This window comes from Candoia aspera, chromosome 4, assembly GCF_035149785.1.
Source record: "Candoia aspera isolate rCanAsp1 chromosome 4, rCanAsp1.hap2, whole genome shotgun sequence".
In the NCBI taxonomy this organism is placed as follows: Eukaryota; Metazoa; Chordata; class Lepidosauria; order Squamata; family Boidae; genus Candoia; species Candoia aspera.
The window spans coordinates 18,032,632-18,049,533 of NC_086156.1; the positions used below are offsets into that span (position 1 = coordinate 18,032,632).

General features: G+C 39.2%; 1 protein-coding gene across 1 annotated transcript in view; it reads right to left on the reverse strand.

Annotated features, from left to right (window-relative positions):
- Positions 1–1,621: 1,621 nt before the first annotated feature.
- The window catches only part of APBB1IP (amyloid beta precursor protein binding family B member 1 interacting protein), a 28,915-nt gene continuing 13,634 nt past the window's right edge, over positions 1,622–16,902 (reverse strand). The window contains exons 7-13 of the mRNA XM_063303506.1: positions 16,802–16,876; positions 14,809–14,952; positions 13,392–13,502; positions 6,822–6,920; positions 6,244–6,361; positions 5,190–5,281; positions 1,622–2,963 (exon numbers count right to left, since the gene is read on the reverse strand). Coding sequence (XP_063159576.1) covers positions 2,394–2,963; positions 5,190–5,281; positions 6,244–6,361; positions 6,822–6,920; positions 13,392–13,502; positions 14,809–14,952; positions 16,802–16,876 — 1,209 coding nt within the window. The 3' untranslated portion in view covers positions 1,622–2,393. The remainder of the gene's footprint in view (positions 2,964–5,189; positions 5,282–6,243; positions 6,362–6,821; positions 6,921–13,391; positions 13,503–14,808; positions 14,953–16,801; positions 16,877–16,902) is intronic.

Below are 16,902 nucleotides of genomic sequence, written 5' to 3' on the forward strand. Positions count from 1 at the left end.
TGTTTCCTGGCTGTTAGGACAACTGCTAGTGTATGACATCAGAGAAGCTATCAGAGATGTATAAAGGTACTTCTAACCATTGCTGGAAATGTGGAAAGCATGAAGGGACATTTTACCATGCATGGTGGACTTGTGAAAAAGCAAAACAATATTGGATACAAATACATATGATAGATGTAGAGAATTTTAAAAATTAACATTCCAATGAAACCAGAATTTTTTCTACTAGAACGTATGGATAGCCAATTAGAAAAGACGCATGGAAGACTGGTTTTATATATGGTAACTGTAGCGAGGCTATTGTATGCGCAAAAATGGAAAAATACAGAACTTCCCAGTGGACTGTGAAGATGACAGAATTAGCAGAAATGGCAAAATTGACCTGTTTGACCAGGGATAAAACACTAAGTACTTTCTTAAAAGACTGGAAACCCTTTAAGGACTTCTTGCTGAAAATAGATAAAAATGACTTGATGATTTCTGGATTTGCTGATTGAAAAGGGTTTAATATGGGAAGATGTGAACTATTTCATGTAACCTTGATGGGGGAGGAGTGACAATAAGTACGTAACTGCTATAAGGAAGATCAGAAGTCGCTTCTTTAAATATTTCTTCTCATTTTCTTATCTACTGCACTTTATCTTTTCATTTTTTTCCCCATCTTTTATCTGTTTAAAAAATGTCTAGTAAAAATTATGATTAAAAAAAAAAAGAATTGTGAACGTTAACCACCAAGATGGGAAGAAGGTAAAATGTTCCCAAAGGAGAGCAGACTTACAGGTAGTCCTCCCTTACTCTCTTGCAATCTCTTCCTCTCCAATCTGTCCACTCTTCAGGGGAGAGGAGAGATTGCCTACAGAAATTGTTCCCCACCCCCGCCCTTGCAGAGCAGAGAGATTGTAGAGGAGGGGATTTCAAGAGTAAGCTGTTTGCTCCTCCACACATCGGAAGGAATGGGACTGCACTGGCAGCAGGAAATCATTTGCATTTCTTATCCCCCACCCAGCAGAGCAGAGAGATTGGAGAGGAAGAAATTTCAAGGAAGTATGTAATGTAAGCTGTTAGTGCCCGCGGCTCCCAGGCCTGGGCTGCCAGTGTGACTGCATTGCTTTCAATGTGTAGAAGAGCAAACAGCGTACTCTCTTGTAATCCCTTCCTCTCCAATTTCTCTGCTTTGCAAGAGGGGAAATAGAAAAAAAACACAGGTCAGGCACAGGATGTGTTTAATGGTGATCAAATGACTGAGGGATGCTGCAAAGGTCATAAATGTTCTTAAATTTTCTGTTAAGTTTTTTTCAGCACTGTCATAACTTTGAATAGTCACTGAACAAGTGGTCAGTAAGCAAGGACTGCCTGTACTTCCTATTACTGTCCAGCTTCAAACATTGCACTAAGTAAAATGTGCTTTGTTTAGTATGGCTTACTGTGATATGTGAACCCAGCTTATATAGTTTATAAACCATGATTTAATGGCTTAGGGTGTTGTGTGAATCTGTACAGAATTCGTTACAGTTATAGAAGCCATAGAATAAAACAAACCAAGGCTTAATAATATGTGAATCCAGCCATTAATTTCCTATGTGTGTGCGCTTTTCATTAATTTAGACACTGGGTTGAAGAGATAAAAGACAGTTTTATTCATGAATGTTGCAGTAAATAAAGGAGAATGAAAATGAAATATACATGATGAAAGATATATAAGAAGAAATAAATTACTTTTTCTGAGACAAATATTTTTAGGTGTCACCTAAGACAACCACTAAATTTGTAGATGAGAGAGGAAGAATGAAAGCTATTTCCAAAAGAATTATCCTGGCATTAAACCAAATAAATAACCACAGAGATTACCTGCAGATATTATCACTGAAAACAATATTCACTGTGGCTTCAAAAGAAATTGAGGAAACAGGTGTAGTATATTGTGGTCAGGATAACATGTGCATAATAAAGTCCTGGGTAGTATTTTCCCTTTGTATCCAACTATAGGAAGCAAAAAGGTAGATCTTGATCTCATAACTTCAGCCAATAAGAAAAAGGGAATTTACAAGCTGTCAAGAGAATTAATCATTTGTTACTGTATTTAGTATTCCGCCTCTTACTTCTGCAAAGTGCTCTAGCCTATGCTTAGATGATTGAAACTGGCAAGCCCTTATGGTGGCGCAGGGAAAAATCTGAAAAAAATAGCTTTTAAATTACTATTTTTTTATTTTTAAAAAACAAATTACTCTTCTGGAACCTGCTTTTCTCTGGGGCATTTCCTATGCTTGACTGTGCTTTTCAGCCTTCAAGCAAGAGCATGGGAAGTGATCTACTATCTCAACAGGACCTTTGGTTTTTGTGACATTTTCTAGCAAAAGCTCCTTTGGACCACCTGATATTTAAAACTACTTGCTTCATGATGTCTCACTCCTTTTCTTTTGCAAGGCTCTCATTAGATCAGACATGAAATCTCCTTGTTCAACAGCATCTCCCCTTGGAATTGATCCACTTTGTTTTGGTCTTCCTGCTTGCCGAGCACCTTCTTGCCTTCTAGGTGGTGGTGGTGGTTTCTTCTTGGTTGGGGGTGGTATACCAGGGACAGAGAGTGAAGGTGGAGGTAGTTCTGGAGAGCCAGCGCCAGCAGGAAGGGAAGGCGGTGGGGGAGGAATGAAATCGGGAGGAGATTCATGGTATTCAGGTGGTGGTGGAGATGGTGGTGGTGGTGGTGGCGGCAGCAGATCCTCCCAATCAGGAGGAGGTGGTATCAATTCAGGTGGTGGTGGAAATTCTTCATAATTTGATGAGGAAATTATATTTTCCCTCTCAGAATTGCTGGGTAAGTCCAACAAAGTAGTAATAGCAGAAGAGTGTCTTTGAGGAGGGGGAGGAGGCTGCAATCCACCAGGTTTACGAATCTGTTTCAGCTGTTGTGTGGGTAGGGATGATGCTTGAGCAGCACTGGAGATAACATCTGGCTTTTTAACCTTAAAAAATAATTTTAAAATGATTGGCAAATGGCTAAGAGTTTGTACCCGAAATTATCGCTGAGTATCATGTTAACGAAGAATACAGTCAGGAGATTCCCACTGCTACACTGCCTATTATTCAAAGAATCAATCAATTAGATACTTCCTGATTTTACTAGGATTAATGCTGACAAAAGCAAAAGTCTATCAAATATTTTTATGTTCACTAGGGATGGGCAAAAGGTTGTTTAACTTACATTTGAATGTTAATTTATTTAATTTTTCATATCTGAATCAATATTGAATTGAAACTCAGCTTGCTTTAAAAATTCTCTGAATTTTGCAATTGAATTTGTTAATTATACACACAGATATATATGGAATCTGTATACAAAATGCATACCTCATGTAATTAATGTGCAAAGATGTAACATTTTAAAGGGAATTGTCAAAAACGTTAGGAGAAATGTACAATCATTTTGGTGTATTTTTAAAAATTTTTAGTTATGGCACCAAAATTATAAAAGAAAGAATGAGAAGCAAAAGGAATGGTTTACCCATCTCTAATGTTCATTTGCATTCAGTATCTCAAATAACCACAGTATCCCAATTACTTTTGCCTATATTCTTTGTGCCACCCCCATGTCAAATGTTAATTTACAAAGAGTTAAGGGAAGAGGTTGAAAACAAAATTCAACATTCCTTACAATGCATTAACACTTAAAAGCCTTTTTTCCCCATTTTCTTTTCAATATTAAAATATGAGATGCATTTTAGGGTTTTTCACTGGTATGGAATGAGGTATAATCAGTATGTGGTAGTTATATATTTCCACCGTGGGCTGGACAGTAGATGGAGTGAGTGCTCTTGCCTGAGGCTATTATGGCCTGGAAGGGACAAGACATTCATAAATTAAATCCTAGCAAGATTGAGTTGGTGTTTCTCTAGAAGCTATAGGTTTTATGATGTCCCCTATGGTAGTTCTGGGCAAGGTTGCTTTCTTTCCAAAGAAGCAAGTCCTACCTTGCATATCCTCCTGAATTCATGGCTTCTACTTGATCAGCAAGTGGAGGCCATGGGCAGGGAAGCCTTTACCCAGCTCCAGCTGATGCTCCAGGAATGGCTTGTTTTAAGTGGAAGCCTCATCTCAAGACTGAATTTCTGCAATATCCTTTATTTTGGAACACCTGGAAAGTCCATCAGGTGCAGAAAGCTAAGCGCTAATAGTGTTGCACCATATTTCAAGCACCATGTTGGTATTTGTGGCTTGCGTTCATTTTACCTACAGGATTGTCTTCTCCAAATCAGATCTGCCCTTTACCCCCACGCTCAATGAAATCTGCCTGGAAGTGATGCTTTGGGACCCTGCAGGAGGTTGGGGTAGCAGGGACTTGGAAGTAGGCCTTATGACTGTCGTCTCCTTTTGGAATACCTACCCTCTAACTGTTATTTTGTATGTATGCAGCATTTTCTTGTTTGTTTATATATGGGGCAACAAGCTGAGGTGAAATTTCTATCAAAACAGAGAAATCATATGTCGTATTAAACCATTCCAACTGGTTAACTTGAATATTGTTATCTGCATTCTACATGGCTCCTTAAACATAGTGGTGTGTGTATTTGTGTGTGTGTGAGTGTAATTTTATAGAGCTGGAGATAGATACGTAGATACAGATATATGCAACATGATGCATGTTCTAAGACCTTAGCCAAACTATGAGGGGTTGGTAATCCAATGTTTTAAATTCATGACAATTTTTGTTAAGTACCCTACTTGTTATTTCTCCCAAAATGTCTTCCCTGTGTTAAAATTTTAGAGTCCTTTCCTAGACTTCTAACCTGCCTTTATTTGCTAGTTTCAACAATTCAGGGCTTAAATTTGCACAAGCTTGTTTGTACTTAAGCTGCAAAGGATGTAAATATGAGCATAAAAGCAAGATCTGGGCAAGATCTATCTCCAGGCCATCTCAGATCCTATTTAAAAAAACTACTCAAGGAGTCAGTTTGGTCCAGTCAACAGTGCAGTTATAGACAGTAGAAGTTCAGCACACATCAGTGCCTAAAAAGTGTCTCTGAAACCTGTTCAAATTTACATACATGTAAACTTCCCCATCACAGACATCCATGCTCAGTGCCAGTTTACAGGCAGGGAACAAGACTTCCTCTTCAACAAATAGAGACCATTGGTCTTGGAAGACCCTTTCTTCCAAAAAGATAGGAAGGATTACATACATTAACTTGTACCTTTGGCATATCAGCAGATTTTCCAGTCCCTGCAGTGTTTGCTGCACTTAGAGTTAAGTTCTGGGGGATTTGTCCATTTGTATGAGTGCTACCTATAATAATGCAACAACGAAGAAAGAAGTTTGCTTATGCTAGTAAAAATAATTAGATTTAAGCAAAAAAAAAAAAAATCTTATTCTGGATCATAATTAAAAGCTGAGATTGGCAAGGCAGGAACCAGCAAATCCCAGAGAATCATTCTGTAAACATACAAGTAGTCCTCACTTAACAACATTTTAGTGACAGTTCGGACAGTTTAATGGTGCTGTAAAAAACTTACAACTGGTCCTCACACTTATGCCCATTGCAGCATCCTCAATCACATGATCATGATTTGGGCGCTTGGCAACTGGGTTCACATTTATGAATCACCATGGCCATTAAGCGAACCATGTGGTCGTTAAGTGAATTATTCTGTTCCCCATTGATTTTGCTTTCCAGAAGCTGGCCAGGAAGGTTGAAAATGGTGATCACGTGATGCTGTGATGGTCATAAATGTGAACTGGTTGCCAAGTGCCCAAATCGTGATCACGTGACTGCAGGGACGCTGCAACAGTTGTAAGTGTGAGCACTGGTTCTAAGTAATTTTTTTCAGCACCAGCGTAAGTCTGAATTGTCACTAAATGAATGGTCATTAAGTGAGAACTACCTGTAAGTACTGCAACCGTCCTTGTGCTGGTGCTGCTGCTGCTGCTGCAGTATAGATCCAGTGATTGTTGCTGAATAAACTTCTCTTTACCTGTTTGGCCTCCTCCTTGGCTGCAGAACTGTTACCTGCATCAGTGCTTCTTAATAAAATGAACCTCTGTCCACTTGGAGAAATTTCTCAGGTTTACATCAAATAGATACACTTGACTTTATTTTCATGATGTGGACTGTAATTTGTTCACTGAAAAGTCACACCCTAAAATTCTTATTGAACGCAATAGGCAATGGTAGTGATTGGCAAGATGGTAGGAAAAAAATGAGCTTATAATCCTCAAAATAATTTTTTAGAAATAAATATTTTGGGTACCTCTTGAAAATGATCCCCCAGAAGCTATGGATTCAGTATTCCCTAGTTTTGCCAAGCGTGAAGCCAACTCAGCCTTCTGCACTGCACCAATGTAGTTACCATACAAGGCCTTCCCATACTGAAAAATAAGCACACCATATCTCACATTTTGCTTTATATCCAAAAAAGGGCCATAAATCAAGTTTTTCCATCTTAAAAAAGGAACATGCATTTCTCTCCTTTGATTAGTGCAATGAATTCTGAGCAGAAATACGTCTTCAGTGGATGGTTTGAAATCTCTTCCATAAAAACTATAAGCTGGTAAACAAGACTATAAACCCACAGGAAAAAGAACTGGGTTAAACCCACTATAGAGCAGATGTGCACTTATATATCTGCATCTGTGAAGTTTGGAGTTGACTTGAAGCCCATTATTTGTTTGACAAAGTAATTTATTTTTGCAAAACAAATTCGGGTCTGCATACTCTAAGGTCATGTATATTCACTAGAGTTTTTATCATTCACAAGAGGATTAATTCCTTCTTGGTTTCCATCATTTCTTTCTCCTTTACTATTGAGAAATATCCCTTTCTTCTTACCTTTGCAATTCTGATACCAGTTACCCAGTGATGTAGAGACTGCTTGTCATCACAGCACAGGTATTTGATATACTGTGACTCCTTCTGTATTTGGGGATGCTGCAAATAATGACAGCAACAGTATTTTTTTGTAATCGTTAAAAAACTAAACCCAAGCAGACAAACCAACTTTCCACTAGCCCCCCTCTCATCACAGCCATCTCAGCCCAACCACAGACAACAGTGAGAGAAACTACAGAGAAGATGGAAAGCAGTCTTTTTCATCAGCCCTTCTGGCTGGGAATTACATGATTGCAATTGGTATTTAAGAATCTGTAGTCAAGCTTGGCTTTAAAAAACAAAAACAAAACTTAATTTTCCATCTCTTCCTTTTTTCTCATAGGCCTTTTAGACTGCAAGCTTGCAAGCAAGGACTACCTTTATTTTTAATTGATTATAAAGGAGTCAGGATAAGCATGCTTTAAATAAAGAAATGTTAAATTAACAGGAAACTAATTTGATATGCGTCTGTAAATAAATCACAAAAAGCCATCTATCAGAACCCCACAGGTTATAAATATTTGTGCTCTATTCCATGGAAACTTGACTTACAGCAACCTACAATGTGACTTAGCTAAATTAATTTGAAGCCCATCAGGATTCTGAACTTAAACCCAGTATGTAAACAGTTCTTAATTGTCATCTGGAAGTGATAAAAACAGGAAGACAAATTTACTATCTGCCCTTTTCCAAAAGCAAACAAATTTCCTTCCTTCTCTGTTGAAATTTTTCTCATTTTACCTTTCCATCTCTTTAGGATCTGAGGACAATGTGCATCCACATTTGTCCAGTACCATGTATGGGATGCTAGCCTTCATCGATAAAAGTCCCAGGGCTGTTTTACATGTCAAATGCATTCTATGTGATCACTGACGTATCAATAATGCAAAATGATTTGTCAAAATTCTTCTGACACTGATATATAAACAATAGTCCAGCCTACAGAATAAATTATGCCAATGCAGTGCTGACTTGTACAGTTCCACGTAGATCTTGTTCATTTATTTTAAATCTTTTATTCCTGCTCTTTTTGAAGTTATTTCTGCAGACCATTCTTGCTTGCTGTCCAGTATCAACTAAACTTTTCAGCTTGGTCTCTACTCTTAATTGGTTGGTGATCATCTAGCTCAGGGTTTCTCAACCAGGGTTCCATGGAACCTAGGGTTCCACAAGAGGTTGGTAGGGGTTCCCTGGGAGATCATGATTTATTTAAAAAACTATTTCACGTTCGGGCAACTTCTCATTAAAGAGGTAAGTTTCATTATTTTTAGTTTAAGAACACCATGAATGCATATATAAGGGCCTACACATGAAACAAATATAATAACTTTGTAATTTGTGGCCTATATTTGAGCCTGAATGTGCAGAGGTTCCCTGAGGCCTGAAAAATACTTCAAGGGTTCCTGCAGGATCAAAAGGTTGAGAAAGGCTGGTATAGATGTTAAATGTCTTCCATTCCATTGGATGCCAGATATGAAAGAAAAAACCCAAATAACATAATTTAACCAACTGTTCATCTCACTGGAGGATCTGGGCATATACAGTACTTAATCAGAATGGTATATAACATGTACTTGGATTGATTCCGCCAATATTATTAGGGATTTCAGTATCTTTCAGTGATATAGTAGAGGCAAGCCATGTTTTTTCCAAATATAAATACATGATTTCTCTATATTTGAATCCTTAGTAATGCCTAAATCAAATAAACCTTATGCCTTTATTATTAGAATTGTTTAGTGGATAGAAAATACTGCTATTTATATCTGGATAAGGAGTTCCTATGAATGACATATACCATACACTGTATGAATAAACTAAAGTTGGATTTAGAAACGGATCTTGTAGGATTTGTTGATATATCTTACCACCATTACATAACTAAGATATCAACTTATCAAGATAGTGATGTCCAGCTCATTAATTGAAAGTTACTTTTTCATCTTCCCTTGGGCCTGAGAGTTTCTTACAAAAACAACAGCTAATAGTGTTGCGGTAATAGGTTAAACCCAGCAGATGGCATCAGATACTTTCCCATTTTTCAGTGTTTACTTTTGCTGTTTTCATCTCTTGCATTGAAAACAAGAGTTTTATGACATCTTAAAGACTAGCACATTTATTAGACATAAGCTTTTGTGGCCTAGAATCAACTTCATCATGAAATGAACTGGTAGAAATATATACAAAAGGATACAAAGAGAAGATTACACATTTGATTACCTTTGTATTTTTCATTTTCTGAATAATAGTAATTGTAGATTTTCTAAACAGTTTCATCAGAAGCTTTTTTAAAAAAAAGTTAAAGGTAAACTATTTTTTTCCACCACTCAAACCCATCCCCTCAAGAAACAATTTTTTTTCTCAGAAGAAAAAAAAAGGGGGGGGGACATGATTTTGCTAAATAATTTTCAAGTTATATTTGATTCTCACATACCAGCAATTCAACTTGGGACAGGGTTCCAGAGCCTTAATTGCTCCAGTAAATACATTTTGTGCATTTTACCTTTAATTATTATTTTTTTAAATTTGGGAGATGTTAGGGGAGAGGTATTCCTATTACAGTGATAACGTTTTTAAAATTTCAGACATTCAAAATGGAAGCTTACAAATTATTATCTTAGTCATACTTTGTAATAAGTTGGGTTGGTATGGGACACTGGACTGGCTCTTGGGGCAGCTAGAGTGTTGGGTACATACCATCTCAAGAGGTATTTGTAAGTTTATAGCTCTGTAGCTGTAGCACCAAACAGCTTTTAACTCTTCTTGCCTGCTTGCAGCAGAAAGACGAAAAATGTAGCTGCTTTAAAATTTCCATGTGAAACTTGGGCAGGGGTGGGGGTGGGATGTGGAAAGAAAGCAGTTGAGTGGGTGATATTCTCTTGACTTTCTCTGTGGTGGTGCTAACTTCAATTAGTTTACCACTGGGTTTTTTCCCCCTTCCAAAAACTTTAAAAAAAATGTGGCAGGAAGTGACCATCTCCCAGCCACCTTTGAAGGAGCCAAGAGACAGCCCAAAACTAGATGCACTCTATTTAACCAGAACACCCATGACAGTGTGCCATCAACAGATAGAAGTTATAGCGTGAGACGGGGTCAGCCGTATAATCCAAACACCACTATTACGCTTCCATGTGATAAACTATAACCCTTCTTGCATGAAGTTGCCATGATTGAAAGATACCTCAGATCCCTTTCCTTATCACACTATTTTTAGAAAACCAGAAAGTGGCTGGTAGCACCTTTTCAGGCTAACAAAGGTTATTAAATAACTTTTAATATTTCTTAGATGAATGAGTTAAAAAGGCATTTTAATAAAATCTGTTAGTCTGAAAAGGTGCTACCAGACTAGCTACAATAGTCTAACATGGCTCTCCTCCTATAAGGTATGCTGTTTTACAAGGAGTCAGATGTGGGAGGCACCAAAACAAATCCCAGATTCCAGCTGAATGTTCTTTTCTATTTTATTTCATGGAAAGCTGCAAATGCTATTAGTAAACAAGCAATATTGCTACCCACACTGTTGTTAAAGAATACAGCAACTCAATTCTGGACAGCAATGTCTGAAAGAATTAGGAAAATGAACTGCATGGGCTCCAATGAGAAGTACTAAGCAATGGAAATGGGGTAAGAAGATGCTATTGTGCCAGTTTGCTCCCAGGACACCAATTCTTTCACCCTAGATTAATTCCACATTATGCATCATTACTCTCAGGTTACTCAAGCAAAACTTGTGCCAATAAAGCATAATTAAATTCTCCTGGTATCCAACACACAACAGACTGAGTAAATGAGCCAATTTACATATAGATTACCTTACTACTGCCAACTGTGAAGATTTTTTTTTTTTTTTTTAAATGAGAAGCCAAGACTTGGTGGTTTTTCAAATTTTCTAAAGAAATGCTACATACTATAGTCCCAGAACTTGAATCTGACCTACAAGCAAATGCTGACAACAAAATTTTACCTCCTCAGCTTGGGAAGTCTTTCTGATTTAAGTTGGGATTGCAAATTCCTTGGTTTCTGATTAGCACCAACAAAAGCAACAAAGGCTGAAAACGTATTTGTACATTTCAGCAACATTTATGGTGCTTCATTTGTTTCACCAGAGCTGATACTCTTCAGTAGCTGGCAGGATTGAGCATTCCAACAGGGCGGATCCCTGTGTTTTGGCCACCCACAATATGGAAAACGCGGCTTTCCTTACTGAAAGCATTTTTACCACCCTTCTGAAAACTCCCAAGGTAGGAAATAAAATTCAAACCATAATCATAGCAAAACATGAATAAAAATTTATGAAAGCCACTAGGAAAATTACTTAAACAACTTTAAAGGTTAAATGAAAAAGGTGTACTTCAATGCAGAGAGTGGGGAACAACCGCAGCCCAAAGGGACCATATCCCATGATTTAAGGATGGCAGAGGAGGAGACCTTTTCCCATGTTCTGGGCCATGTAGGCCCCTGAAAGGGCAACATACTTAAAGGATTCTCTCCTCCAAATCTTAAAACTAGGATGTTCATGATCAGCCCTCAAATGGCCCCTAGATTAAATTGCCATCTAGGTTAAAAATTAACACCAAGAACTTGAAACAACACTAGAAAAAATAGCTACTTAGGAGCACAAGGAGTGTCCTAGATCAGCAGTTCTCAACCTCACCAACTTCTATGGACTTCAAGTCCTAGGATTCCCCAGCCAGCCTGAGGTTGAGAAACACTGTCCTAGATGATTCGATTTCAGGAACCCTCATGTAAGCCAATGTTTGCGCACATCAGATTGTGCAGCACCATTCTTGTATCCCCTTCCATAAAATCAGATTTACACAGGTCAGGGCTTACGTTACCTACAGGCTGCCTAAAGCAGCATGTAACTATTATGATAGTAACTACTAATGCTCTTCTCTTCCATACATGAGTTATTTCTGACACCCTCAAAGTTATTGGCTATTAAGCCCCACTTAGGGAAGCAACTTCCATTGTGCAACTATGCAGGTAGGATATAGCAGCATTATTTCATAAACTGACTCTTGGTTTAAGTATTGTGAGAAAGGTGAGGGGGAAAACCCTTTCCATCTCTTTTCTCCACACATGTAAAGTTTTGGAACTCCTATCATATCTCCTCTCACTCATTTTTTCCCCCTAAACTGAAAAGCCTAAAATGTCTAATACGAACCCTTTCTTCCAAGGGTCATCCTTTCCATGGAGTTATAGAGCTGAAAGGGACCATTTGCTGTATGGAGTCCAAAGCCCTGATCGGTGCAGGAATCCAAATTAAAACATTCCGTATAAATGGCTATGTAATTGGTGCTTGAACGCATTCAGTGAAGGGGAACCCACCAGCTCTTGAGTAATTGGTTCTTCTGCCATTTTCATTCCTTTCCTAATGAACCCTGACATGGAATCTACTTTTTCACAGCTGCCACACACACGGATAACACTTTCGTTAAACTGTCCACCTCCACTCCAAGGTAGGTTGTTCTGCTCTACTGGGCTGGAACAATATCTGCCAAAGTATGGCTCATTCATTCAATTTGGGGAATGAGTTCCTTTTTGTCTTTCACTACCTTGCATAACACAGCATCGCCACAAACCTGATGACATCACCCCAGAGGATAATTTATGAACGAGCTAGAAGCAGTGGTCCTAACACATACCCATTTCATATGATTATAACAATCTCATTATGAAGTCTTTATGTGGCTATCCAAAAATAGTTTTCTTCTGAAAAATTAGGCATTGGACTCTTGCTGTAAGGTTGCAATCTTCTGTACCCATTTAGCTGGGAATAAGCCTCATCAGGGATAGGTCATAGTCATAAAAGTCAAGATGGTGGACAGAATGGTATGATCAAAGCCCTGCTTTTTATTAATGTGTGTCACACCTAAAAAATGGGCAGAGCTTTGATTGCACCATTGTGGCTGCCATCTTGATTTTTCTGACTACACTCTGCAGACACCCCTGCACCTCATTGAAGTCAGCAAGGATTACTTTTGAGTAGACATTATAGAAATGCATGGTCAACATGATATGTAACTCAGTACATAGTACATATAGTACAAATGAGCCTTGTGTGGCTCATTTGTACTCAAATGTGTGCTCAAAGCTGCACAGTAATTCACCTGGGAGTAAAACTCCAGCCCCATTTTCCAGTCATTGGATTAATTCACAATCCATATTTAGTACATACTTTTCTTCATCTGAGAGCCTTGTGTGGTGCAGAGTGGTAGGCGGCAGTACTGCAACCGAAACTCTCCACACGACCTGAGTCTGATCCCAGCGAAAGCTGGATTCTCGGGTAGCCGGCTCAGGTCAACTCAGCCTTCCATCCTTCCGAGGTCGGTAAAATTAGTACCCAGCTTCTGGGGAAGGTGACGACTGGGGAAGGCCATGGCAAACCACCCCGCTCTATAGTTTGCCAAGAAAACATTGCGAAAGTGGCGTCCCCCCAAAGGGTCAGACATGACTTGGTGCTTGCAAGGGGACCTTTCACACAGTACACTACACAGCAACTCAGATTGCATGTTCTGTAATACATACCTTTAAGACAAAACAATAGTCTGTAGGGGACTTATACTTCATTTTGTATTGAATACCATAATAAACATTTACGTTCTCAAACTGTATGAAGCAAGCCAAGTCTCGGGAGGTCTAAAAATTAAAAATACAATCTGTAGTTATTAGAATGACAATTATCTATTTATTCAAAAGAAGGTAACCTCTCCCATGGATAACTTTTTAATCCACTTATTGATCAGACAATTAATGACAATGCAGTTTTTGTAATATATCGTTAAGTTTAGGAATGGTGAAGGAGAGGTGGACCATTACTTCTCTGAGGACTTGAAGCAAATGGTTCACTCTAGATTTGCAAAAACAAACCCACAAAAAACACTACATTTCTGTCAGAGGAAAGTGCATAGGATTCATAGCCACTTTCAAAAAAAAAAAAAAGACTTTTCATTAGTGCATGTTGAAGGTTTATTTATACAAAAGTGAAAACTTCATCTGTCATTCTGTGTCACTTTGCACTCCTGCCACCTGCAACAGAGTTTCTACTATCACAAAATGTACATTGCCCGTTCTTAATGGGTTGCCACGGCAACCAAGTTTCCCAGTGAAGGATCTGCAGATGAAGTACCAACATGAAGGGCTTTAAATACTTCCTGGTTCACGTATATGCTTTTGGGTTTATTTTAACCAATAGCAACTCTTGCAGAACTTAGCCGACAATAGCAGCTGAGAAAGGGATGTTCCTGGCACAAATATCTTTAACAAGAGAAACAGAGAATCCCTCTACCTTAATGCTTTCAAATGCAGAACTGTAGGGATGTCTACAGGGCAGTCAAAAAAATCAAGATGGTAACCAAGAGTGTGGTTGTGGCCTCTATCTTGACCTGTTTGACCACCCCATCCCTGAGGACACCCCTGCCACTGTATGATCTAGACACAGAAAAAAAACATTCAGGGAAAATACGAATGTATGCCAATGGACTCCAAAATGTTTCCCGGAAGGATCTCAAGAGGAGGAGCAAAGCAGAAGCGCTTATCAAAGTAACATGCCAATTCTCTCCTTTAGCGCTTCCCAAACAATGGTGGCTTCTTTCTGTTGGCAGTTTGCCAAGCAAAGCTAGTCCATTGTATACTATTCTATTTCTTTAAAAATAGGCCAAAAATGATTACATTATTTTGTAGTGACTGACCAACTGCAGTTCAGAGATGTTATTTCTTTTCATGACTTCACCGATGCAATTTATTATTATTATTGAAAAGCAAAAGGGTAGTCTATAGGGGGAAAGCGCATCAGAGACATTCTGCCACCCATTCCCCCTATTTGCCCGAACAGCAGCTCTCAGGGGCACCAGATGCTGTTCCTCAAATGTCACTTGGGGACTTCTTTGCCTTCCCCTTTACAAATTGCTTTAATGCTTCAAAGGATTTCTTTGACTTGCCTGACCTTGGTCTTCCCCTTTGGGACATAATAAATGCCTGAAGCTCGTAGAAGAAAATAGCGCCTCTTCCAGGATTTCTTTCCATCTTCCTTTAAATAAAGGGCACCTTCAACTTCTGGCACGATAACAGATGTGCCACAGAAGCTTTCCTGCAGAGGGAAGAGGGGATGAGGCAGAGCAGGAAGAGGCAACCGTCTTGTAACACGGCTTGTTCAACTTTGCTTCCACCAAGCCCAAGTCCCCATTCAGCCCATCAGCTCTGACCCTTCCCCACACCAAAGGCGGGGCAAATCCTTAACACTTGATCTTCTGAGCACATGAAGAACCCCTCCTGAACTCTTGAACAAGTGTTAACTTGATCACTTGAACACTTGATCAACTGCTGATTTGAGAGAAGAACTTTTAGAGGCATGGCTTTAAAATAACCTCCATAAGGCTTACACTGGTTAGCAGCAGCTGTCCCATATTTCCTTCAGGAATATTTGCCAAATTGGGCAGGGCTGGGCTTCAGGGCTTAGTGACTACCGTGCCTCTGAAGATGCCAGCTACAGTTGCTGGCGAAACATCAGGAAATCTGTTGTCTAGACCATGGTCACTAAACCCTGAAGCCCAACCCTGCCCAACAGATACCAGCTGTGAAAGCCTACATTAAAGTATTTGCCAAATTATTACCCACATTTCCTCCAGGAATATTTGCCAAGCCTACACAGAGATGCCAAGGACTGAATGCTGGTCCTTCTGCTGGTGCCCTCTATGTTTTGAACCAACTCTCATCAGCGATGATAGCAATTTCAAGCCATGACAGCTACAATCTGAAACAACTGGAGGGCACCATTGCTCTATAGGAAAAACAAGGCTTCTACAGCTTGGGTATTGCTGAGCCCAGAAGCAGGCACATTCACCAGGTTAGCAAACAACCGCATTAAGGAGGTGGTTTCCAAAATCAAAGTGCACGCAGACTTGAGTGTTAAGAACAGGCAGTCACCACGCATTTCGGAAGTGCAGGGAGATGTACTCATCGCTCCCCAGGCTCAAGCTTGAAAGGAACCATTTGGGATTTTGCAGTGGATCCATCTGAACCTTTTCAGAGCAGTCTCACATTTGAAACACTGATGGAGCTTAAAACGGGGCACTCAATAAATGTTAAATTTAATAGACACGTGATGCTTTTAAAACAAAGTTAGAAAGTTGGCCGCTTCAAGTATGTGGAAAGGTAAATAATTATTTTGGACAGCCTTACAGTAGTGTGTGAATATTCCTCTTCAGCACGGTGAAGCCAAGCAAAAGCCCAGCCCTTTGGAAAGAAGAGTTCAGCCCCAGCTCTTTTGGGTATGTTTGGAATGAGATGGCAAGTTGCTGCATCTTTGAATGTGCTTGTCAGCCCTTTAAGGTAGTCCAGGCAGGAAGCCAAAACCATGGATGCTGAGCCCACACTACCTTTACTGTAAGGTGAAGTAAAAGATTCTTGCAAGTCTGCAGCGCTTCCCCCCTCCCCTGCCTTTACTTTCCAGAGAACTAGGGAGGGTCCCTTCTGAGACGCTTTCTCCACCCCCATTCCTTCTGTGGGCTGAGATATCTCTTGTCTAACCATTGCCCTGCCTGTGCTCTTCCTCCTCCTGTCTCCCAAGGTTATCCTCACAGGCCATTACAGTGCTTGATTTATTGAACATTTTGTGATTAACTAGTGTATTTTAATTCATGGGTCTGTCATAGGATCAATGTGTTTCCTAAACCCAGACAATGGTCAAGACAGGTTTCCATGGTCCTGTGAATCACTTCAAACTTGACCCAAGTTGTCAGAATCAGTTTCCCCATGTTAGACATGTTGTGGACCCTTGTTTTTTTTTAGAGCTTTAAAATATAACAATGAAGTCTGAACTTCCTGTTTTTATATTGCCTCAAATGGAGAACTGAAATATTTCTGTTCTATTTTGGGAACAGGGAAGAAGGCCTCCTTTACAACCAAATGCACAGTCGGTTAACATAAATCTCATTTACCTCCAGTAATGCTTCTTTGTTTTTCTCATTCATTTCCTTGCTTTCATTTTTACCATTGATTAACAAGTAGAAATTCTAAAGAAAAAGACAAAACGAACTGA